The sequence below is a fragment of the Octopus sinensis genome, linkage group LG21, assembly GCF_006345805.1.
Source record: "Octopus sinensis linkage group LG21, ASM634580v1, whole genome shotgun sequence".
Taxonomy (NCBI): Eukaryota; Metazoa; Mollusca; class Cephalopoda; order Octopoda; family Octopodidae; genus Octopus; species Octopus sinensis.
The window spans coordinates 15,735,302-15,763,080 of record NC_043017.1 but is presented as its reverse complement, the minus strand read 5'-3'; the positions used below and the strand labels follow the sequence as shown (position 1 = coordinate 15,763,080).

Below are 27,779 nucleotides of genomic sequence, written 5' to 3'. Positions count from 1 at the left end.
GCTGCTTTTGACATTTTTTCTTTTAATTTGGAATTTCCAAGCCTTAAAAACAAAAGTTAGTCTATTTTAATATAATCAAAGAAAAAACAGCACAAAGTAGTCATCTTCTACAAGAAAGCCGTTAGAGAAGTCATCAACGTTTTTAATGTCTAGTTTTCTGATGGTTAAATGGATCAGAGGAGAAAGAGAATTGTTGAGAGAAAAAAATTAATGTCTGTTTTGTGTGTTAAAAAGTTCTGTAATTATAGACACACGCACATACACACACGCAATCACATTCTATCATACATACATATAAGTAGGCAAAATTTGGATAAAAGCTATTAAGATGAATTCCTAAAAGGGATCAAAGTGCGAAATAGATTTTATTCAAATCCTGACTCCCCTTTTTCTTAAAATATAAAATCTGTGCCTCTTCAATCTCAATCAATCTTTCTGCACACACAGACACACACACATATGTATATATCAGATAACCAACTGTATAAACAAGTAATAGAAACTAGATGTGATCGACAAATCTCTTAGAAATGGCAGCCAAATTGCCTTCACATCACAGCCTACCATCTTGAAGAGAAGATGGTGTAATCAAAGACAATTCCTGTAAAATGACTGGATGGTCATGGCTGGAATAGCTTTGCTCTTATTCAAAGCTGATATGGAGTTAACCCTTTTGTTACTGTATTTATTTTGAGATGCTCTGTGTTTCTTTCAATTACTTTAAATATAACAAAGAATTTAGAAAAATAACTTCATTATCATTCAGCTAGTGTTAGGAACAAATTGTGATTAAGGTTTGGTGGAAGATTTTAATTCAGAACTTATGAAAACAAGACATTTATACTCTGAGCCAGTTTCAGCCGGGTTGGTAATGAAAGGGTTAAATAATAATTTCTACATTGTTTTTGATTTGTAATAACCTGTGTTCCCCCAATGTTCTCAGTAATGCATGGCACCACCACCAATTAAAACATCCACGTTTGCATGAATCAGACAGAATTTGTCGACAGATTATTCTATGGGCAGATACCCTTCCTGTCACCAACGCTCACCTGTTGCCAACTAAGGTAATATTTCCCGCTTGCATGATGCTAACATGCATTTACAAGTATCACACAATGTCAAAACACACACACACAGACGCACGTGCGCACACACACCATCATCATCACTTAATGTCCGCCTTCCATGCTGGTATGGGCTGGACAGTTTGACAGGAGATGGCCAGGTAGAAGAAGACTACCCCAGGCTACCAAGTCTGTTTGGGCAAGGTTTTCAAAGCTGGATGCCCTTCCTAACACCCTGCAGAGTGGGCTGAGTGCTTTTTACATAGCACCAGCACAGGTAATTCAGCTTTGGCATGGGTTTTACAGCTGGATGTCCTTCCAAATGCCAACCACTTCACAGTGTGGACTGGATGCTTTTTATGGTCACCAAGTAACTTGCAAGACAAGTTTTGAGAAGGTGGGGATATCATCATCATCATTTAACATCCGCTTTTCATGCTGGTATGGGTTGGACGGTTTGACTGAAAACTGGTAAGCCGGGGAGCAGCACCAAATAAATAAATATATAATATGATGAGCTTCTTTCAGTTTCTGCCTAACAAATCTCTTGGCAAGGCTTTGGCCAGCCTGGGGCTATGACAGAAAATACTTGCTACAAAGTCACGCCAAAGCAGATCTTAGAATAAATTTGACAGGAATTTGTTTTCAAACAGTTTTGTTTCCATTTGTCAACAAGAAAGACAAGAAAGGTAATCTCTTATTTTACCTGACATTTGACAACAGAAATTAAGAAAAAGAAAAGAAAAGAACCGAGAAAGACAAACAATGAAATGTATTTGGAAGAATATGAAATCTAAAACGAATATTGCAGCAATCTTTGAGTCTCTACTTTGTCTGCCAGCAGCTGTTTTCATTGTTTGGTGATCAGCAAAGATGTAGAACATTATTGACAGTGGATGTGGAAGTCTCAGCCACTTAAACATTCTGATGAGAAATGGTTGAAACTTTGAAGTCACTGTCAATAATAATCTTGTTCAAGAATAATAAATCTGTACCCTACAAAAGTATAGAGCAGCCCTTCAGATTAATGTAAAGTTGCTTATATTATAGTTGAATACAAACAAACAAACATAGATATATATATATGATACATCTACAGCTTGTTGCTCACCAAACTCACCAGATTTTAGTTCCTTATGGTTTTCTGAAATATATTTTTTAAATAACATTTTGTAGAGATTCTTGTTGAAAAGTGTAGATTACAATTACACTGAGAAAAGAAAATAATTGGCTTGGCGTTTTGGATCACTGTTCTCACTTGCAATGTTGTTACACCAACTATTTCTTCCATTTGGTTTTTGTTCTCATATTTCTATGTTTGAACCATCTTGAACCATCACCCTTGTGTAAACTACACCCATGGAAAACCTATTTCCCTAAAATGTCGCTTACAAAGAGCTAGAAGGAAGGGGGAAAATGACCCAAAACTCCTCACCCACACAAACCATTTTTTTTTAACATTCTCAATATAATCGTAATCTTCACCAATGGTTCTCAACAACGGTCCATATGGTCCCAAGAGTTTCTGATGAGATTTTGGTGTTCAAAATTTATCTGCAATAAATTAGTTTTACTTCTATAATACACAAAATATTTTAATATAATTCCTAATACAACACAGTAAAGAGATAGAAGGCAATTGAATCAGAGAATAAGTCCAAAAGACAGACCCAAATAATTGTATCTGAATTTCAATGAAGATAAAATGGAAGTAGAAAGACTGGTCAGGCTTTCTAAGCGAAGAAGAATCAGTTGGCAGTTGAGACTCCAGATCAAAGACAGAGGTGACCAAGTTAAACTTTCTTATTGCTGCTCAACTGTGGAGCTATTAGAACTCCCCATGCCAATGGATCAATTGAGAGTGAGTTGGGCTCAGACCCTTAGGTCATGTGGCTTGATTTTCCAACCCTGCTGGGTTCTCTTCATTGAGGATCCAGCTGGGTTGATGGCTTGCATTGGTCCCACATGCCACATGGTCGCAGCAGATGAGGAGGTATCTCGAGGGGATGGGGACTGACTGAGACTATGACTGACAGGTGGCCCCGGATGACTCAAAAATACACCAACAACTGGTGAAGGCAGCAACACGTTGCAATGGCCTTACCTGAGCTTTGTCATTAGAGTCAGTGATCTGTGTCATTACAACCTTGGTATAGGTGTATAATGACAATCACCACTCGTTACATCATAATAGCAACTGATGAGAAGCCGTTACAAAGACCCCTCAACTGTATCGTTACAATCTATGTGTCTTATGGTTTACAGTTTTGTTCCATAAATCTTTAAAAATCATTCAAAGTATTACACAGTTGGTGATGTCCTGCACCCATATATGCATAAATATGTGTGTGTGTGTGTATTATTTAATAGAATGCCATGCATCCATTTCCAAGTAAGTTTATCTTAACCATTTTGATGCAACTCTATACTGTTTCCTTTCCCCCATCCTTCTCCAATTCCCTTTTCTCCCCTTCCCCATTTTCTATCTGTCCGTATCTCTCTCCCCCTCTTTCTCTCTCTCATTGATCACACGTGACCATCGTCCATCTTTCTTTTCCAGCACAATGTTCTAAGGACTGGACATTTTCTTTCTCTCTCTTCTGTCTTTTCTCTTTTCAAAGAAAATATTTCTCCCAGCATTCAATATTTTCCTCTCGTTCTGGTCTAACGACCCTCCTTGTTTGTTTTCGTTCAGTTTCCTTGTATGTCTCCACTGTCATGTTTTTGTTCCCAACTTTGACCCTCCATAAATTCTAAATGTTATTTTGGAATTTATGGGAACAACTGTCTTTGAAGACTCATATTGTCGTTGAATGCTCAAAATGTGGAGTAGATAGACAACTGATGAAGTGTTGTTCTGTGTTTATTTGTCCTGTTTTCCATTGTTTTCTCTTGTTGTTTGCGTATTTAACTCGTTTGTTTTCATACCTCATGTTGTTTACACACTTGGCGACGTCCTGTACCCATATATGCACACACACACACATATATATATAATTTATATTATTAAAAACTTAAAAACATTTCCTTAAATGCCAGCAGGTACCTGTTGCTAACGAAGTACAAAAAGGCACAAGTGTACATCCAAAATCCTCCAATATGCCCACCACCACTGTTGACTGATTTTTATTTGCTACAGATGAAGCTGACAAGAAAAAACACTTGCCAATGTTCTGCATTGTGAGGACCAAAGACTTGAAGTGTTTCGTGTTGCAAGACAGTGTGTGAGAGAGAATCGTGATGTGGTAGGAAAGAAATGTGTCTGCATGGATGATGGCTCACTTGCATTTAATGAGGCTGAAAAGAGAGAGACTTGGAGGCGCCACTAGGAAAGGTTGCTAAAAGTTGACCCAACAGAAGGACTAGCTATCCGAACTGGCAGTATCTTGGTAGATAAAGCAATTAAGGGTATGAAGACAGGGAAAGCCTCCGACCCATCAGGAATCACCACAGAGATGCTTAAAATATTTGGCAGTGTAGGCTATAGTCTAGTCACCCGTATAGTCAATCAGGTGATAGATGAAGGAGTTACACCCAATGACTGGTGTAGCAGCATAATAGTCAACTGCTACAAATGTAAAGGTGACACACTAGATACAAGTAATTACAGAGGTATCAAATTGTTGGATCATAGAGAGGGTCATAGCCCAACTAATTATGGAGAGAGTTAGTTTAGAAGAGATGTAGTTTGGATTTGTGCCAGGGAAAAGCACCACTGATGCTATATTTCTGGTAAGACAACTGCAGGAGAAATACCTAACCAAAGATAAACCTCTGTACTTAGCTTTCGTTGACATGGAGAAAGCCCTTGAGTGTGGTCAATGCCAGCCCCACCAGACTGGCTCCCATCCTGGTGGCACGTAAAAAGCACCATTCGAGTGTGGTCGATGCCATTGCTGCTTGACTGGCTCCCATGCTGGTAGTATGTAAAAAGTATTCACTACACACTTGGAGTGGTTGGCATTAGGAAGGGCATTCAGCTGTAGAAACCTTGCAAGGTCAGACTGGAGCTTGGTGCAGTTCCCTGGCTTGCCAATCCCAAGTCAAACTGTACAATCCATGCCAGCAAGGAAAGCAGAAGTTAAACGATGAGGATGATGATGACATACATTTCTGTGTTATTTAATATGATGCATTTGGTATTTGCATTAAGTGTGATACACAGGTTGCTATTTTAATCCAACACAGCTTCCATTGTACATAAGTTCTACTATTTCTTTAAAGCCTCAGTTTTAAATAGTTAATTAAAGACAGAGTGTCATCGAATAAAAAAAGAAAGAAATATTATTTTATGTATTTCACAAACTAACTCAGTGACTGAAAATAGGGGGTGTTTCAGTTACTTTGATAGAAATTAAGAAACACCTCACTAAAAACAGGCATCGCAAGAGAAGCTCACACTGTCTTATGTCAGCATGGACCATGGAGGTTCAATGACAATACCCCACCACCACCATCATACAGTTCAGTTAGACAGGAAGGTAGTGTCTATAACCTGAGGAGGAGGAGGAGGCAGAAATCAGCAAACCAGAGATCTTGCAATAGAGCAGATCCTGTCAAAGGCCCTCAAGGGACAGGAGAGTGTGGTTGACTTACTCTTTTGCTTAGTCTAACACCAACAAGCAAGTATTTGAATTCAGAATGCAAAGCCTTGGAAGAGGTTCTAGAGGGAATCCCATCCAACCATTTTGCTAATCCAACTTCCCTTCAATGGTACTTTATTTTATTGACCTCCAGAAGGATGAAAGCTAAGTAAATCTTAACAGGATTAGAAACCAGAATGTACACAACCACAGTAAATATCTCAAAGTATTTCAGCTGACATTCAAATAACTGTCACATGGGGAGGGGGGGGTAAAAAAACCCTAGAAACTATGTAGGTGTGTGTATATTTATATACTAGACTACCTGTAACCCATCGGGTCACCTAGAAAGTCTGAGTTTCCCAGCAATGGAGTTTTGTTTCATGGGTTTTTCTTTCTGTCCCAGGTTACTTCACATGCTTTCAATGAATGTGACATCAGAATCACACGTAAACGGCTCCTTTCCCCAGATTTGGCTGCTATTTCTTGCATGCCCTGCTACTACTCAAGTATTTCAGGTCCTTTGATTGCAAATAGCTGTTACATGGTAGCAGGGAACGTAAGAAATAGCAGCCAAATTTTTTTGATGTATGTATGTATACATGACAACACACCCCTTCACTCACTCACTCTCTTTCTTTCACATATATTCATCATTTCATATACACATACATACATCTTTCACTTTAAAACAAAAGTAAATAAATAGAAATTTTTTACAGAAATTAATGACTTCAAAATAATAAAAAAAAAAAATTTTAATATTGTCTGTTTAAAGAAAGCTAAAATATAAAAATACTTACTGTACAAAGAACTTACATTTTTGAAGTCACATTCAGTCAAAAATATTTCTAAATGATTAAAATATTGTGTACATCAAGTATTTTTTTTTTCTCAGAGAGCGCAAAGACTATGTGTTTGTATATGTCACGGATAGCAGACGTGTATTTGTGTTGATCGATACACCATGACATTCATTATATGTGTGTGCAGTCTGTATGTGTGTTGATGTCATGGAAGCCATGTTCTTTTTCGTCAAGAAATAACAAACAAAAATTGTGTTTATTCGTTTTCATTAATAAAGATCCAAATGTCACAAAAATTTGTACTGCACTGCTGAAGTTAAGTATGAAAATAAATATGAAAAAAAATTAAGATAAAATATACTGTTTCTGAGATATTTCAGGTACAAACAAACATCCCTAGAGTTTTAGTATTAAGAAGTGTTTTGGTCCAGTGGCTGAAAGTCTGTCATGTTCACAGGAGCTGTGGGTTTGAACCTCACAGGCAGCCTTTGACTTTTGTTATCCAAAGGGTTTTTATCCCATTATTTGCATGCTACCATTTATATAGCTTTATCTGCTTCGAGTTAAACTGTTTCAAAAAGAATTACATACACACACACACACACACACACACACACACACGCATGTACAGAGTAGAAGCCAACTGCTAACATCTACAACATGTTGAAATGTTGAAAGCTGTGACATTTACGTCCATCCATCACAGTCAGGACTCTTATTTACAGATGTGATGTTGTAGTTAATAGTGACTTCAGTGTTATAATTAGTGGCATTGTAATTAACACACCAGACCACAATTAGTTCCCTGCCAGGCAGTCAGTCATATATATTTAGAATAAACAGTATTTTCTCAACACTTCTGCAACAACTTTAATGGTTTCTCCATTTATCACTGCCGTCTTTTTAAACTCCATCTTCTCTGTGTTGGTTGGACAGCTCAGTCATGTGACAGGTAACCAACATAAGCTGTGACATCATGTCATCATCAGATTTAACTGTGTGACTAGTTCCTATGTCTACCTTGGACAATCATATGGTTCTGAGTTCAATCTCGCTGTACTGCATTTTGACCAAGGGTCAACCTGGAAACTGTGTCCAAGCCTATTATTAAGTGGTAGCTTTAATCTACCTCCTAGTTTATCACCACCACCACCACCCGGCCATTGGGTGGCTTTGATAGAGTCCACCCTGTTGCAGACATTCTCACCTAACCAATGGTTATCGGTCACAGGATCTTTTCTCTGCTCAGTCCCCACCCCAGCCCATCTTGAAGGCTTTACCAAGTCATGTGTTCTACCTTTTCTGTCAAAAATTAAATGACTCACCATCCATCCACATCACATGTCTATATATAGAACAGTCATCTCTCTTCTCTTCTCTCTTTCTATATATACACACACATCTGCTGTAGTCTCTATCTCAACTATATATATATACACACACATATACATTATATAAACTGTCTCACCCATGCTAGCATGGAAGGCAGAAGTTAAACAATGGTGATGATGAAGATATATATAGTTATCTCTCCTGTGTGTGTATGTATATATATATATACGCACCAACTGTACTGTGAATATAGGCATCTGTCCTAAATATACATCAACTGACAACTGATGTCTTTCGTAATGAGATCACTTCTGCTGCAACAAGTTAACATTAAACATACACCAGTCAGTTGGTCACATTATAACACAGACTTCCTTGACAGCCTTATTTTATTCCATCACCAAATTTATCTAGAACCTCCTCTCACAGCCTCTACTCCACTTCACATCTCTATAGAAGCTGCACTCAGTGTCCATTCCACAACTAAGTCTATTGAAGTTCTGCTAATTAACTCTCCTCCATCACCAAGTGTGCAACATAATAGAAACAGGGTACCTGAGGTACTCTGTTCTAGTTAGATATGACATCAGAGATGAGACCCTCCACAGTAACAACAAAGTCCTTAATTAGTCCATTACATAATCAATTGCCCTTAAACTAGGTTATGCTGGAGAGAGACAGATGGAGAAATAAGATGGGTGAGGAATTAGAAATACTAATTAATTCCATGATGAATTGACAACACACAAATTGACAAGTAATTTGTTGCAGATTCAGTTTTATATCAGATTGTGATAGAGAGAGAGAGAGAGAGAATGAGAGAGAGTGAAAGAGAGAGAGAGAGTGAAAGAGAGATTGTATGTGTGTGTGTGTGGGGAGGAGAGTATATGATTGACTATGTGCATGAGAGAGAGAGAGTGTGTGTGTGTGTGTGATTTATTAGACTAGAAACCAAGAGTATAAGCAATAAAGAAAAGCCTGTGCCTACCTCACTTGTGAATATACCAAACACCATGTGTAAATCAAAGAATCTGGGGGTAGAATAAGGTCCACGTTAAGGTTCCAACAACCTGAAGGAGAAGACAACAGTAATATATTAAAATACAAGAACATTTAGTGAAGGGGTTACAGTTTGAAAGGCTGGGAAACAAGAAACAGAAGAGGGAGGTTTCCAAAGAGTAATTTTGTTGTTATTTAACCCCGTGTTGGACCTGGTTGAGTAAATCAATGATCAGAAATATGCCACCCATCACCATCCTGTATTTCCTTTCTCTCGACTCTGGGAATCTATATTATTAGATATGTTCCTTCAAGAGAATAGTGATGTGAGATAAGGCAGCTTTGTTATTTCTAGCACTCATGGTGTCACCAACTGGTTTCACTCGCTGTCTCCCTGACTGAGCTGCTCATTCTATGGCTTCACCAACTGATCCACAAAACTCACCTGTCACATGGGGCCACTGGAGCATACTAACTCAGATGTAAACAACAACAACAAAACTAAGGACCATCATCTGCAGGCTCTCACTTCACACACACGACCTGAACATAACTGCTACCATTGCTAGATCCCCTATTATGTAACAATAAGTGGAATCACTGTAATCCTCTTGTTGTTGTTGCTGACCTTCTGTGTGTGTGTGTCTACATTGAAGTTCTCCTCACCTATTTCTTACGTCCTAATTTTACCTGTTGTAATGTCACCAACAATCTGAGATTGAGATAAAACAGGATAATGATAATACATCACACCTGACAACAAATAGACTGTCTACACTAAACACACACACAAACATACGTACATACACAATATACACATAAGTGTGTGTGTGTGTGTAAATAAAAAATAGAGGAAATCTAACATTTTTCAAAGTCTATTTGTAATAATTCCAGTTATGATGTTATCTTCAACATTGTATAATGTTCTGAATTTTAATTAGGTAATCTTAATTAAAAACACAACCCACAAGTATAATAAGAAGCCTCCACACGGCTACTTTACTTTCAAAACATAATAGCCAAATTTCTCTCTGGATAGTTATGTTCAGAACATCTTTGACCATGGGCCTTCAGGATCAAAGGTGACCTTGAATTTAACAGCAACAGTAATTATGGTGTCACAGGATTATGTAAGTACCAAGATGGACAGTGGAATGTTGAATTAATATCTGGTCTTCATGTGTAAAGAGTCCACTGTTGGAATTGTGAGTGGTTGACCATAATGTCAATGTCAAATGACTGGTTGTCAGGTGACAATCTGGCTTTTGTGGATTCACTGTTTCAAACTGAGCCCTACCACAAATAAATCCCTTCACACACAGTTTAACCCTTCAGTATTTAAACCAGCCATATCCAACCCAAATATTTTCCCTGTTCCATGTTCAAACTAGCCATATTTGGCATCTCACACCTACCCTACAATGTCATTCTAAAACTATCCTCTCTACTATAGGCACAAGGCCTGAAATTTAGCAGGGTGGGTGGCTAGTTGATTACATTGGGCTCCCAGTGTTCAACTGGTGCCTATTTCATCAACAACTACAAAAGGATGAAAGTCAGCTTAGGCAGAATTTGAACTCAGAACACAAGGGCAGACGAAATGCTGTCATTCTAAAGATATACAATCACATCATTGAAATCTTAAAGTTACAAGATAATTCATGATTCATTCAAAACAATATGAATAAATAAGCATTACAACGGACAGAGTTAAATAAGTCTTGTGTTTAATCCAGGAAACTGTAAGCAACAAACCAAAGGTCATGGCCTCTTCTTGCCATCAGAGGGCACTGTGCCATCTTCCACTTTTGACCAAACCATGCAAGAAACTTCAGCAGATTCTTACAATGATCCAATGCTCTTTGGTGCTTCCTTACCTTCAAGATTTTAACCCAGAAATGACTTCATTGTAGTCAAAAAAAAAAAAAATGTTCTTCTAAGTCTCATTCAGTCAATAATGTCACTGTTGTTTACGCCTCATGATCAAAGATGCTCCAACCATGACCATCTTAGCTTTTATTCAAAGATATCTCTATATTTGATACTTGGCTGCTATTTATAACAGGCCATGTGACCTATCAACACACAGACAGACCAAAAGTAATTTACCTCATCTACAATAGCAAATAATTATCAGATGAGAGATAACGATTTAAACATCAATTATCTTCAAGCAGGAAATATCACTATCCCCCCCCCCCCCCGCGCCTGGTACCTCTTAGAGCCAACAAGAGAGCCTTTATGCAGTTATCATTTGATCCATTGAAAACAGCAGCCAAATCTCCCTCAATGGACATTACTGTCTCAAGTTGTAGGACTTGTAAGAGCTGGTTACCCATTTTGCATGGCATCAAAGTGGCTGAGATCACCACATTTCCCTGCATGGGATGCCAGTCTATTGCAAAGTTACTCATCTACAGTTGAGTTGGCTGGGGCAATGTGAAATGAAGAGTTTTGCTCAAGAACACAACACACTGCCCAGTCCAGGAATTGAAGCCAAACACGATCATTAGAGCAACACCTTAGCCTCCAGGAAGATGCCTTCAAACCATTATCTTAATAATACAGGCTGGGGGGGGGGTACCCTATTCCTCAAAACAATATGAGATGGTCGTGATGGGAATGCTTTGATTACAGATCTGCTTCATCAAGGACAACAGCATCAACAGACTTTGACAACAGGAAACTTTGTTCAGACTTCCATGTAAAACTGTAAGAATTAGATTTCACTAATGGCCAACCACTCAGAACTATCTTCAGCTCTTTATGTTAATGGTGCTTCCAGCTTTGCATCATCATCATCAAATGGTAAGAGATCAAATGTCAAAACTTTTAGGAAATGTGATATTTCCTTTATCAAAAGCATGCTGTTGAGAAAACAGAGCAGATGGGCAGGACATGTTGTTCAAACGAAAGATGATCACATTCTGAAAATTTTTTTGTATGGCCAACAAGTGAAGGGGTTCTGGAGTAAAGGGAAGACCCATCCTTAGGTATAAGGGTAAGTTGAAACAGTCACTAAAATCCTTACAGTGCCATTTAACATCTTGGGAATGTTATTGCTGAGATTGATCTGAGTGGCATAGAATGTGTCATGATGCATCTAAACAATCTGAGTTGAAGAAATAATAAAAGAATTATATCCTGCAAGCACCGGACACATTTGTCCAATTCCAGGCTAAATCAAATTCATCAGTGTTCCCATTGTGACTCCATAGCAAAATCCAGGTACGGACTCACACACATCCATCACAAACAGATGCAGCTTCTTTTAATTTTTTTTAAAGCCCTTCCTTCAAACACTCATACTTTGAAATTGATGGGTGGGGGGGGACCATTATTATTATTATCATTATCATTTATGTGGTGAGCTGGCAGAGTCAATAGCGCATTGGACAAAATGTCTAGCAGCATTTTGTTCATCTTTATATTTTGAGTTCAAACACCACTGAGGTCAACTTTGCCATTCATCCCTTATGGAGATGATAAAAGAAGTACTGGGGTTGGTATAAGCAACTAGCCCCTCCCCTCAAAATTTTAGGCCTTGTACAAAGGACTGCTGGACAAAATGGCTAAGTGGCATTTCTTCTGGTTTTCTGTTCCAACAAAGTTGGCTTTACCTTTCATCTTTTTAGGTCAACAATCAGCAGTTGCACTCTGGGGTCAACGTAATCGATCCCCCCCCACCTTCGAAGTTGCTGGCTTTGTGCCAAAATTAGAAAGAATCATTTATTATTATAATATTATTATTATTGTTTTTAATATTTTTTATTTTAATATTAATCACCAGCATCATGTTGGAAAAGATGAAAGGTTTTTGATGAGACAGTAAATGATTAAATCCAGCAGATTAAGGGATTAAAAGATAAAAAAGAGAGAGAGAAAGAGGGGATTAAGATTTTAGTTGATGTGAGTAATGTCAGTTATTAATAGAATAAGGTAAAAAAAAAAATTGGGAAGTAAACAGCATCTTATTTATTTATTTATTCATTAGAACACCTCAACGTAAACAATATCATCAATACTCTCAATAAACTGGTAGAGAAATGGGTTACAAATTGGAATTGAGAACAAAAAGGACAAACGAAATGGCACTAGTCCAGCATGCTAATGGTTCTGCCACCAGAATATAAATGCTTTCTAATCAATGTATCAATACCAACAGATGACAATGTTTCTTTAGGGGCAACTCGAATGTGGAGCTTAAAAACAGAAAGAATTCCTATCAGAGCAGGCGCATCAGGTATGGTAACAAAAAAACATTCAGACATAACAAAATCACCAGGGCTTACAAGTGTATACAACCCACAGAATATGGCACTTCGAGGCACTGCACACATCCTACATAAAACACTTTCAATACAGTAAAAAGAAGAGCACCACAGCAGACTACAGCACATACCCAAGGCACACAGAGCTGTGCTTGGTAGTGCAGTGAAAGCACATGATAAAAATAAGACTACTGAATAAATAATAATAATCCTTTCTATTACAGGCACAAGGCCTGAAATTTGGAGGTGGGGTAGTTGATTACATCAACCCCAGTACTCGACTTATTGACCCCGAAAGGATCAAAGGTAAAGTTGACCTAGGCAGAATTTGAACTGAGAACGTGGTGATGGGCAAAATACTGCTAAGCATTTTGTCCAGCAGCTAGCCACCATAATAATAATAATAATAATAAGGGTTTCAAATTTGAGAAAAAAGCCATCAATTTCAAGAGGAAGAGCAAGTCAACTACATCAGCCCCAGTGCTCAACTGGTATTTTATTTTACTGACCCCAATAGGCTTGAAAGGCAAAGTGACACCCAGCAGCATTTGAGCTCCAAATGTAAAAAGTCAGAAGAAATACTCCTAATTGTTTTCTTCTCGACGTACACGAACAATTCGGCAAACCGTTTTATGATGGTTTCAAATTTTGGCACAAGGCCTGCAATTTCAGGGGGAAAGGAGGAGTTGATTACATCAATCCCAGTTCTTGGTAGTTTATTAATCCATAAAAAGGTGAAAAACAAAGTTGACTTTGGCAACATTTGAACTCAGGAGGTGAGGAACTGGCACTAAGTATTTGGTCTGGTATGGTAACAATTCTGCCATTCTGAGTTCAAATTATGCCAATGTAGACTTTGCCTTTCCTCCTTTCAGGGTCAATAAAACAAGTACCAGTCATGCACTGGGGTCAATGTAATAAACTTACACCCCACTGCAAAATTTCAAGCCCCGAAAGTCTATAATAGAGAGAATAATGTTCCTTTCTATGATTGGCAGAAGGCCTAAAATTTAGGGGGGGGGGGATGCCAGCTGATTACATTGACCGCCCAGTGCATGACTGGTACTTGTGTTTCATCAATCCTCAAACGATGAAAGTTGACACTGGTGGAATTTGAACTCAGAATGTAAAGTTGGAAGAAATGCTGTAAAGCATTTTACCCAATCTGCTAACAATTCTGCCAGCTTGCCATCTTAATAATAATAATAACAATCTTCCCCGACTATGTCTATTTTATCAACCAGACACAACCAATGTTGTCATCCTTATGATATACTTGTCTTTCTCTTTGATGGGATTTAAACTTTTGTTCCTACAGAATTAAACATTTTTTTTACAAAATTTTAAACATAATTTGAATCTTTTTAAAAAATGGTCCCAGTTTCTTCAGAGCTGAAGCAGATTTCATGTCCAAAGTCATCATCATCATCATCATCATCAAAAGAAATTAAAAACAGATAATTTCCAAAACTCTAAATAATGATTTTAAAAATATTTGCTGTCTGTTTAATACACACACACACACAATATATATATATATATATATATATATATCATCATCATAAACTAACCAAAAGTGAAGAAACTGTGTAATGCCCTGGGTGTGTGTATTAATGAAATTGTACATTATAAGCATCCAAATGAAACAAGAAAAAAGAAAAGCAAAAACATACCTAGCACCATTCATTCTAGACTTGATTTTATATTGTCTTTCACACACATACACACAGATACTTGTGTTTTTATCTCTAAATTTACATAAAGACAAAGATTAATAAAAGAAGCACTCAATAGAGAAAAGCCTGAGTAGAAGTATGGTGTATATTTTCACGTAGCTATTGTATATAATAAGCAAGCAGTATAACTGAGTCATAGGTTTGGTTATATAATGAGCCGATATGACCGACTAGTTAACGGTGAGGGCAAGTTGTTGCTAGTGATAGAAATGTTGTTTCTAAGGTTACATTCAAAGCCTCAGTCGATGTGAATTGGAAATAGGATCAGGTTGTGATTATCAGTCGCTTAATAAACTAGTAGCAAGACACAAAATAATGGAAATAATAATGATACCGAAGATAAGGTCGTAAGACAAAAATGTGTGTGTGAAACAGAAGAAAAGCATAAATGAGCAGAGAACAGGTATCAAATCAGATTATGACACAAAAGCAAATATATATTTTGATATTTATCAATAATATAGCAGTAGTAAAGTATATCAATAATATATTTCACATATTGCAAACATTGTAACAGCCGTGGACAGCTTAGCTGAGGGCAAAACTCAGAGTAGACCGTCAACTTTGAAATAAGCGTTTTGTGTGTGTGTGTGTCTATATCATCTATCATTTATTGATGTTTATTTATAGATAACAATAAGACATACACACACATAAAATGCTTATTATATATTATATATACATATTATTATAATAATAATAATAATAATTATTTCAAGTTTTGCCACAAGGGCAGCAATTTTGGGGGAGAGGATGAGTCGATCCCATTGACCCCGGTGTTCAACTGTTACTTTACTGACCCAGAAAGGATGAAAAGCAAAATTGACCTCAGCAGAATTTGAACTCAGAACTTAGCGACAGATGAAAAACTGCTAAGCATTTCGCCCAGCATGATAACAATTCTGCTAGCTTGCCACCTTATATAACAATAATAATGGTTTCAAATTCTGCCACAAGGGTAGCAATGTTGGGAGACGGGATAAGTTGATTTCATCGACCCCAGTGTTAAACTGGTTCTTAATTTATCAACCCTGAAAGGATGAAAAGTAAAGTCGACCTCAGCAGAATTTGAACTCAGAACATAGTGAGGGGCGAAATACACTAAGCATTTCATCCAGCATGCTAACGATTCTGAAAGCTTTCCACCTTATATAACAATATATATATATATATATATATATATGAATGAGTACATCAACCAGAAGTATCGCATGTTGTTATATACCACATGCTTTCACATATATATATATATATATACACACACATATATATTTAGTTGTTTCTTTTTGTGTGCCTAAGACAAATCCATGCCACACAACTGCAAAAGAGTTAACCAGGAAGCACACGCGCATGCACACACACACACACAGGTACATCTGCATACACATTACACCAGACACAAGCAAAGAACATAGTTTGACAGAGGGGTGGGGTGGGGTCTGCTGCACTTTAACACTGCATCAGCTGACAATGAGAGAAATCAAGCAAAATTAAGTGACTAATTGAATTTCGTTTAATCAACGAAATAGTAGTAATAGTAGCAGTAGCAGCAACAACAGTAAAGGCATATTATGCAGTCACTAGAGCTGTTAGAAACAACAGCTATATCTCCCTCAGACTATACTGTTAACTAAATTAAGGACACACTGACTACTATGATCTCAGATACACTATTCCTATGTTGAGTGGTCATAGTTGACCGATGGTTAAATAGCAGCAGTGAAATGGCAGAGAAAGATGTTGATGGCTGGGTGGTGGATTGAAGAGTAGTTTGATGGGGGTAGAAAACCTCTCTCTATCCAGGGTGGAAGAAATGTGTGTATGTGTGATAGTATGGTGGGTATTACATGTGTATTACAGGACAGCTACTACAACATGACCACTACAGACATCAGTACTATTACAACTACTAACAGTACCAATCTTACTATGACATCACCAAAGACTGGTGTCCCTGGATACATTTGTTACTGTTTGCTAATTCCCTCCCAGGGGCGCCCTCCCCCCATCTCTTCTGTTGAACAGTTGGCTTTAACAGATGCCACAATATGACGACAATGTATCAGAGAAATGTCTAACAATCAACCCCAACCCCAACCACGACCACCACCACAACTGCTGCTGCAGCACAGCAACGAGGTAGCAACAGCCAAGAGAAGACTTTTACAGGAGACAACAGTGAATTGTTGTTAACAACAGCAAAGAAGAAAAGAAAAGAAACCCACCATCCACTCACACAAGCCAAGATAATGCTGCTGATGCTGTTGATGATGATGTTAATAATAGTAATTTCTTTACTACAAATGAAATAGAATCAGCACAAATGATATACATTAGGCCATGTGTGTCTATGCATGGTTTAAATGTCTGTAGATACATATGTAAATACGCACACCCGCATTTGTGGATGGACAGTTTGAATAGAGGCCGTTTGTGTTGAGGAGCTTTCTAATCCTGTAACTAAGGTAAACAAAAAGATAGAAACCTGAAACCTGATTTGTCACAAGACATTCAATCCATCCTCCATCCAACGGAACTGACTGAATAGGGAAGGGAATGGCCACAACAGTTGTGCCTTCCTCATGGCACAATTTGGTACAGTGACAATGCTGTGTGGTGTTGAGGTGGACTTGTCCTCTATGACACTCCACAACTAAAAGTTACAAGGATTTAGATCAGGTAAGATAAATGACCAACTGTCCTCGGAGACAAACGGTGGAATGTTTACGCCTTGAAACACACTTTGAATCATCTTGCTGTGTTGGTGCAAACTCATGGATAGACATGACCCTATGCAGATGTTAAGGTTTTGTAATTCCTGGCATCAGATCTCAACTGTATTTATGTTCAGGTCTGTCCCTTGCAACAGTAAGATAAATGACCAACTGTCCTCGGAGACAAACGGTGGAATGTTTACGCCTTGAAACACACTTTGAATCATCTTGCTGTGTTGGTGCAAACTCATGGATAGACATGACCCTATGCAGATGTTAAGGTTTTGTAATTCCTGGCATCAGATCTCAACTGTATTTATGTTCAGGTCTGTCCCTTGCAACAGTAAGATAAATGACCAACTGTCCTCGGAGACAAACGGTGGAATGTTTACGCCTTGAAACACACTTTGAATCATCTTGCTGTGTTGGTGCAAACTCATGGATAGACATGACCCTATGCAGATGTTAAGGTTTTGTAATTCCTGGCATCAGATCTCAACTGTATTTATGTTCAGGTCTGTCCCTTGCAACAGTTCCAAATGTCATCATAACGGTTGGGTTCCTGCTTTATCTGAAAGCAAGGACTTCAAGCTGCCATGCAAAACTCAAAAATAAATATCTCAACAGTTGGGTTGATTATGAATTTATTTTCATTGACAAAGATTCTTAATTTCCCTCTTATGGGCTTCAGACAACTGAGGAGCTTAAGGCCTTAATAACTTATGATGGGCTAACGCAGGACTTCATAGCTAACTAGCTATAAATAGCTCAACATCTTTCCCACCTCCTTTGTATTCACTGCCCATCAGCAACACAGTATTGCACAATTCATCTTTCAGAAGCCCCTTGTGGTCCCTGAATTTTCTCTACTATGATCCCAGCATACCCTCCCCCCTGGAATCTATTTTACTGATGCCCAGCCAGCTCCCTATTCCTCTACACCTACCACAAAGTCTTTACTCATTGTCAGCTTGCCTTTCATTCCACTATACCTTGTTTTGTTCATCTTGGGCACGCCATATGGAATGTCTACCAATTTCTTTTCTTCTTACTGACCGTAGCCATTTCCCTGATACTAACAGAGTCCTGACTTCTTTCCTATTTACTAAAACCTTATCTTTGCTAAGTTTACTCCGAGGCCCCTTCATTCACTATCATTTCCGTTTGGAATTTCTTTTGTGAATCTTGCATAGTTTCTTCTATAAGAACTCAACCATCAACATATCAGAGTTATTACAGACAACTGGTCTTAAAAAGACATTGTTATGGCCTAGGAAACTGTGAGGAGGAGGAGGAGGAGGTTAAGAACTGAACTCAGATGGATACCTATTGGCACTAAATTCCTCACTGAACTCATGGCTAACCCACACTTTGACTATCTCTGTACATGGCTTGGGCTGCTCTCACCAGCCATTCATCAACTTTTAGTTTTGTTAGTAACCATCACACAATAGAGATTGTGGCATTCTGTCAAAGGCTTTCTTCTACATGAAAGAAATAGGAGGCTGAGAAGCCAGGAACTTCTCTAGCCATTGTCTCCAATGTAGGACAAATTCTGTTAATTTCCCTACCTGACCCATCAGTTTGATATCAGTGGAGGATTACACCAGTTATTAGGTATGACACCTCCCCATATTACCTGGTTGGTTATATTAATTAGCTTTAGCCCTTTTTCATTACACCAGGAACTGCCCCAGATACTTTCCCTGATTTCGTATCCTTCACCCTTTAACATCCAGATTACTCTGCATTATCTTGTAGCTTTGAGATTTCAATGATGTAATTGTGTATTTTAAGAATAACAGGATCTGAGCTGTTTAAACATAAAACAGATTGGATATTTGGGCCTAATATGCTAAAGGGTTAATGGAAAGCATTTTGTCAGTATAACTGTTGGTATTATTTTACTATTAAACCCATCTTGTGAGACAAGTGCAATAGCAAACATTATTTACAATTGATGGACCAATTTTTCCTCATCTTGTTTGTTGTTAACACAATGTTAAGGCTGATTCAAACCTGGGTTCTCATTCCTAAAGTATTTTTCAATGTGGTCACTGCCTGGAATTGAACTTGGAATCTTGGGGTTAGTAGCCCGTGCACTTAAGCATTACGCCATATGCCCGTGGGCAATTATGGAGTGAATTATAGGGCTTATAAATCTAATATTCTCCTGGTCTGCTTAGAAGGTTGTTGTGTCCTAGCATATGTGCTGCTTCTTTTAGTTTCCATATTTTCCAGTGGTGTTCTCTGCCTATTATTTTAACTTCATCCCACAGGGGGAGGTGCTCTCCATTTTCTCATACATGATCAGCTATACCTGGTTTATCAACATCTCCCCGTGTCACAGCTTTGCAATGCTCCTCTACCCTTATTTTGAGGGGGTGGCATGTTTCGCCTTTGTATAACCTACCACAGCTGCATGGGATGGAGTACACGCAGTCTTTGGTCATATTCTCTTCTATTGAGGATTTTACTCAAAGGAGATATTTGCAAAGTGTTGTATTCCTCTTGAATACTGTCCTGATGTCATATGGGTCGCATATCTTTTGTATCTTTTCGGAGAGGCCTTTCCCATGGGGTAGACAGACTGTGGACAGTTTATTGGCCTCATCCTCTCTCTTCTTCATAATTGGAGTGGATAGTATGTTTTTGGGGGTAGTTGTTGCTTAACAAATCGTTATTGAGCTTGATCATTTCTTCGTGGAGTGTATCATGATCGCTGCTTATATTCATTGCTCACTGTTTTAGGCCCTGAGCAATCCCTCTCTTTACACTGTCTGGATGGTGGGAGTTGAAATTGAGGTATCATCCAATGAAAGTTAGCTTGTGGTATACGAATGTCCTGAATCCATACTTGGTGTGTGTTATTAATACGTCCAGGAATGCCAGCTGATTGTCTTTTTCTTTTTCCATTGTGAACTGTATGGATGGCTTTATTGAGTTCACATGATCTGACAGTACTTGGACATCTTCCTGGTGGGGCCAGAGTATGAAGGTGCCATCAACATATCACAGCCATAGTGTTGGTTTTAGTGGTGTTGATCCTAAAGCCAAATTCTCAAAGTATTCCTTGTATATATTGTATATATTAGCTATTATCAGTGATAATGGTGAACCCATAGCTAAACCCTCTTCTTGTCAATGTACACCAGTATCCAGCTGTCCTCCTCTTCATTCTCAATTAGGGAAAGTGTGTCACAATCATACAAAGCATTTCCCCAAATAATATCATAGTCTGTCTTGCTGACACCACTTTGCAATCTGGAACACCTCAAATTCTCCAGCCACAAACACTGACAAACCTCCATCTTTCAGTCTCTTTGCATCCTCTTTACACTTGTCCTCATCTAACTCTTCTCTTTTTAGAGACATGGCAATCCTCTTAGCCGCCTTCTTTCTTCTATTCTTTCCAGGACCATCTTTGGCCTTTATGGCTCTATTCACAATGCTACCCCTCCTCCAGGTGACCCTCCATCTAGCTGGTGCCATGCTCCAGCCACTGATGTAGTTTATGGTTTTCACAGGGTTATCTTATAGAAACTTCCAGTTGTTCTCTATAGATTTCTATCTCTTCCTCCTCTTGCTTGCCTTTCTTCTCCACACTCTCTTTTGCCACTCAGTCAATCTCTTATTCTAAAGTCACTAATCAGTATTCTATGCTTGGTGGTACATTCTTCACTGGAGAACTTTGTATTTGCAACAACCTGCCCAATCCAATTCCTGGGTTGAATGTTTACCTGATTGGAAGGTGACCAAATGGTTGGTTGGTTTCCTGAAATTTGTCTTTGCAAATGGTTAGTCCATTCTGTATCACAGAACTCCAGTAGCCTCTATCCCTCATCATTCCTAGAACCCAAGCAAAATCCACCATGTAGTCTAGAGTAGCCATTATAACTAGGATAATGATGTGTCTTATTTATTATTGAGGTGGTTTGCAACACAGGGCTTCGTTAAAAGTCTTTTCACTCATCAGTTAGTCCTGATTGTACAACATAAAGATAACTATTGCTTGTATCTAAGTTTAACTATTCTGTCACATATTCTAGATAGTTCAATCACATTATCTGTCTACTAATGAATCTAGCCCACATAAACCAACACTGCTCCCTTCTCAGAAGAATTTTTAATGCAGTTCTTTGCCCATGAAGGTCTGGCTGAAGCGCCTTTCCATCTCACCTCTTGTACACAGCACACACCTACTGACCGCCACTCTAGCAACTCTATAATCCCACAAGATTTACCTGTCACTGGGTCAATATTAATAAAGACAGCCCTGAAGTTTCTATCTGAGAGGAGGAAGGGGATCTCCCATGGAGGGAGGGTTGACGCTCGATACCTTTGTTTTCTGCACCTGAAAGGGAATGTACAATCACTTAATGATGATGAAGAAATTCTCACACATAGCCAGATGTTTCCACCTAATCACCTCACTACTGTGTGCAGCACAAACACTCAGTGTTAGTCCCGTAAATACAATTGGAGTTTTGCATGAGTTTGACATGAATGTGTTGCGCCAAACAAGCTGGCTACCCTTCCAATTACCCACTGAATTAATAGCAGGAACTGGGTGCAATTTAGCAAACCACAAAACACTAGAGAGCTTGTCTGTCAGCAAGAAGTGTCTTCTCTCTTAAATAGGTTGCCTTCCCTACAACCAACAGAGTCCACATCTACCACATGCAAGTTGCTGCTCTCATAGACAGCGACAGATCCTATGGCAGTGATGGCAGGAGGCACAGAGAAAGAAAGAGATATGAGGAAACCAGAAGAGGACTCTTCATCAACCAGGAGCCCCTGAGAGGAGGGAATGAGGGGTGAGGGTATATGGCAAGTGGGACTGAGAATGAGTGTATTAGTGTGGAAAGTCCGGGAAGGATTCAGTGGAGAGGAGTACACGGGGAGGGAGGGGTAGTGTGCCAACCAATCTGAAAATGTAAAGAATGACACAAATCTTCATGCATAGTACGTATGTATGTATATATAAACACACATAAATGTACAAATTTATTAAGAACTGTGTATATGGGTTGGGGGTGATACACATAAAATTTATGGTTTATTATTAATACAAGCTATATTATTTCTTGTTAATGAAACTTGGTTTTGATGAGTTTTGGTTTGTATTTACTACTAGCAGTATCGCCCGGCGTTGCTCAGGTTTGTAAGGGAAATAACTATAAAGCATTTTTAGAGAGTTATAGCCAAAAAATAGCAAAAAAATGATGGTAAATTTTTTTTGAGAGTTAAAAAGGTGGAGTTGCGTCCCCTAGACAGTTTGTGGTTTGTGTTTCTGATTCTCGACCCCATGTCGAATTTATCGATTTTTTTCAGAACTGGGGGAACTTTTCAAAATTTTCGCTGCGTTAGTTTTGAATTATGACATTGGGCTATGTGTGTATCAAGTTTCATCAGAATCGGTTGAAAGCCGTGGTCAGGGTGAGGGTACAAGCAAACAGACACACAGAAACACGCACAGACAAACTGCCGTTTATATATAGAGAGATAAACAAGCAGAAACTATTAACCTCTTTATGAACACAAAAAAGAGGTGTCCATTCTGTGATGAAAATAGAAAAATAACTGAAACTTTATTGGATCAATCTTTTTTTTTTTTTCTGTCCACAGGGAAAAAAAAATTACATTTCACATTATAATTGCCATCACTGTAATGACCATTTCCCCATGCTTGCATGGATTCAATGATGTTCACTGTGGTAGACTTTCTACAGCCAGATGCACTTCCTGTTGCTTAACCTCACCTGTTTTCAAGCAAGGTAATATTTCTCCATGACCAGACATGTTTTCAGGAAGACAACTGTCATGCGAGATTCAAGACAAGGAGAGACAAACACACACAATATATATATATATATATATATTATATATATATATATATACATACATACATACACATATCTATCTTTCAGCTTCCATCAACCACATTCACTCACAAGGCTTTGACCAGACCTGAGTCATAGAAGAAACTTGATCAAGGTGCCTGAAACCATGAGGTTGAGAAGTAAAACTCTTAACCACATAATTTCCATTACATTTCAAATTATCTACTAAATAGTTTGTGCACTGAATATATCAATAACACACACATAGAATAATGCTAAAGAATATGAAGATATAGACAAACTCCGTATTAATAAACCCACATATAGTATGCACACACACACACGTGGATACAAACTTCCATTTAAACTGAAAAACGCCCCATTTTGTAACTTCATACATAATAGAATGAAGATATTTAGAAAAGAAGGAACAAGCGACACACACACACAGAGCTGGTGGAGGCCCAAAATACAAAAAAAGAAGAAGAAATAAAGGGGGTGTGGCCAGTCACGTGAGATGTGCTTATCATGTGAGAATGAGTCCCAGGCAGAAGCGAAGGGTGTTATTACTGAACAAGCCAAGCTGACTGTTCCACTATTAGTAGTAGTAGTAATAAGTCTATGATATATATCAGAGTGGGAGTGTGGTGGTGGTGTAGCCATCCACTGCTGACGGTAAAGACACCAATAGACTTTAATAGTTTTCTCAATGCTTGCACTTTGAATGAAAGCACCTCTCTCTAACACACACACACACACACACACAAAACGTACACAATCACCGAATCCGATATGCAAGTATCCTCCCACACATACTTGTAACAAGACAAGTTGACAATCAACTGCCATACATATATTTATTTATTTAATTTGCTCTAAATGGAACAAGTGTGAAAATCCCTAAAACTGGAGCACAACCATTTTTAAAGACATGCACATTGGTGGTGGGGTGGAGCGAGGAAGAAATAGGGGGGAGTTTTAAGGTGTGTCACTGGGTTCTACAGTTGTTAACCATGGTAACTTGCAATAATATACAAGATTAACCTGTAAGACAGCATAGAAATACTGGGTTTTCTTACAACACACAGGACAGGATTGTTATTTAACCCAGGGCCAGGAGATTGAGACAAACTTATGATCATCAAAAACATTCCATTCATGACCATCCCATCATTTTCATTATTTTGTCAGGCCGTGACAAAACTACATTACCCAATATGTCCTCTCTCACTCCTTTTGTGTTTTTGCTTTACTTTGAGGGATACGTGGTGCCTGTTTCTAACAAGATGGGCAACCTTGTCGGTAGTATATACATCTCCACTGTTCCCTGTAGGTAAGCCCCAATACATGCCTCTGACTGTCTCTCTACCTTTCTGACTCCTCCCACCTTCCTCTCCTTCCCTGTCCTACTGGGGGCGGGGGAGAGAGAACTATCTCTGTCCCTCTATTATATACTCTAACCTCTTGCCTGGCACCCCACCGATTACCTCGGTGCCACTGCCCCTCTCAGCTGCTACTCTGTGACCCTGTGGGTGCTGAGCCACAGATGAAAGCCCCCAGTACACTCTGTAAAGTGGTTGCTATTAGAAAGAGCATCCATCTGTAGAAACCCTGCTAAAACAGACAATTGGGGCTGGGTGCAGCCCTCTGGCTTGTCCAACCCAAGCCAATATGGAAAACGGGCAGCTGATGATGGAGGTATGTTGGATTGTTGGCATGGCTGTGGAATAGTATAACACATCTGATATATATATATATATATACGTATATATATATATATGCACCCGTTTAAAGTCCATGGGCCCGGTTTCTATGGCGTGTGTGTTCCCCAGCTGGACGGGACGCCAATCCATCGCAGCGTTACTCATTTTTGCCAGCTGAGTGGACTGGAGCAATGTGAAATGAAGTCTTTTGCTCAAGAACACAACGTATATATATATATATTATATATATATATATATATATATTATATATATATATATATACACACACACACACACAGAGAGAAAGAGTCAGTAAGTACAAGAGTAATTTATTTAGTTAAGTGATATGTAAGAACAGACTAAAGAAAATCAAGAAACAGGAGATAAAAGGTATTATTGTATATTTAGCTATCAATGGACATGTATTGATTACAAGTTATCTTTATACACACAATGATTGACACTATACACACCACACATATATTGTTCTCTGGCCAATCAGTTTTTGTTGAGCCATCTCTCTATGCCATCATGGGTAAAGAGACATTAGACAAGGGTACACACACACACACATTGTTTCATGGTTTTAGGGTTAACCCCACTGCAGTATGATGGGTAAAGTATATATCCCTGATCTATCAATGACTTGCTAGTGGAATTAATCAATGGAAACTGTAGGGAAGCCTTCATTTACGTGTGTGTGAGAGAATGTGGATTCCACGTGTCTTATTTTCATTCTCCAATAACTTTAGTCAGACAAATGCCAACAGGACATAACACATGATGACGACAATGTGTGTATACACACAATCAACACTGACATGTGTGTGAAAGAGAGAGATCACTCTTTGGTGCTAGTATGGGTCAGAATGAGTTTATTGAGGCAGATTTTCTTCAGCTGGATACCCTTCCTGTCACCACCACCTCTCATTTCTCATGACCACACATTTTCACAGATGGTTGGAAAGAAGACCATGTGTGTGTGTGTGTATTGTAAACATAAGGTTTCACTGTATATATTAATTATAGAAAATAGTCCAATATTGGGGCGTAGGAACCCATGACACACAAAAGAGTGGTTATTAGTACACAATGGGATTGAACCCACACCTCTTATTTTCCTGATAAGTGTGCTACCAATTACACCAACAAACTTATCCATTTTTTCCTGTTAAATTTAGGAATTATGATTTCAATCTCAGACTATTCTCTGGACTCAATATATACAATGAAAACTTATTATATTTTCAAACTTTTCATTCGTCACCAATTCTTAACTTATACACAATACATACACACAAAGTATCCCGGCAGTGTAAAGACATTATATACACTACAAAAAGGTACTATAGAAACTTTCTAAACATTACACTTAGGAGAACTATTGAAACACTATACACCCTGTGAATTGGAGTACTGTAGAGGTACTTATACACAATATATTGTGTTACGATAGAGATACTCCACTACATTGTACACTGGAGTATTTTAGAGACACTCCAAATACACTATACATACACAGCAGAACTAACAGTACTCTATTATTATATACAACTGAACCAGTGGTGTTATGTGGGATGTGCTAATCATATGGGGTGGCCACTATATACGTGTGTTTACTGGATTGAAGGGTATATTACATTTCAGGAAGTGAGCAGTAAAATGCGACATGACTGAAAGCAACTGAAGTCTATATCCAATAGAAACACTATAGGTGGCTCTAACCTTCATAGATACAGCTATACTATACAATCAACATCTGGTCACACACAAATGTGTCATACAGACTGAAATAGTCATACAATACAGGGAGCAGCTGATCAAATATCTTTCGCACACACATACACACTGCATATTGGACAGATACTTAAAGGCACACACACACACACAGAAGTTACAATACAAATTACAAAACATAGATTTACATATTTCTATAGTAACAAAGGTAAGGGAGTGTTTTTCCTCCCTTAGATTACAAGATTTGCACCTTTCATACACACTAATCAGCTTACACATGTTAGCAACAGGTATTCAATATTATATACAATTAATTATAATAATACCAATATGGTAAGCCTCACACACACACACACGTATCCCATCTGTTTTTCCAGGCTTGCTTGGATTGGACCTTTTTTTCTCCGACTTGATCTCTTCCCACTTGTTGCATTCCTTTGTTAGCTGTGGTACTATGGACACACTACATACACTACACACAGGTACTATAGACAAATTCGTATTCTATATACAGTACTGACATTATATATATATAGGCTCTGGTGTGGCTATGTGCTAAAGAAGTTTTGTTTCCCAACCACATGGTCTCGGTTCAGTTCCACTGCATGGTACCTTGGAAAATTGTCTACTATGGCCCAAGGCCAACTAACGTCTTGTAAGTGGATTTGGTAGACGGAAATTGAAAGAAGCCTGTCATACGTGTTCATGTGTATATTATAAGAGGGCATGAAATTTCCATAGACACAGCCATACCATGTGAAGATCTCCTATCAGAGGTACTACAGGGATACAAACTTCAGCTTTCCCCATTTCTTCCTTGGTTTTTCTTTGGCCCCTTGCTATTTTCTTTACCCAACAGTCATCCTCCCACACCAATGCAATTTCTTCTCTCTCACATCTGATTTCCAGTTTTCCTCTCCATCATATATACTCCTATATACATTAGACATCCAGTGAAACAGGCCATTCACAACTCATACTTTGTTAT

The 27,779-nt window shown here is 38.4% G+C and overlaps 1 protein-coding gene across 4 annotated transcripts in view; it reads right to left on the bottom strand.

Moving 5' to 3' along the window:
* The window catches only part of LOC115222846 (ras-related protein Rab-14), an 84,845-nt gene that overhangs the window by 51,253 nt on the left and 5,813 nt on the right, over positions 1-27,779 (bottom strand). For all 4 annotated transcript variants that reach the window (XR_005003351.1, XR_005003352.1, XM_036511984.1 and 1 more), the window contains exon 2: positions 8,777-8,858. Coding sequence is in view for 1 of the 4 variants with exons in the window: in XM_036511984.1 (XP_036367877.1) it covers positions 8,777-8,803 (27 nt within the window). In the remaining 3 variants the exon portion in view is untranslated. The remainder of the gene's footprint in view (positions 1-8,776; positions 8,859-27,779) is intronic.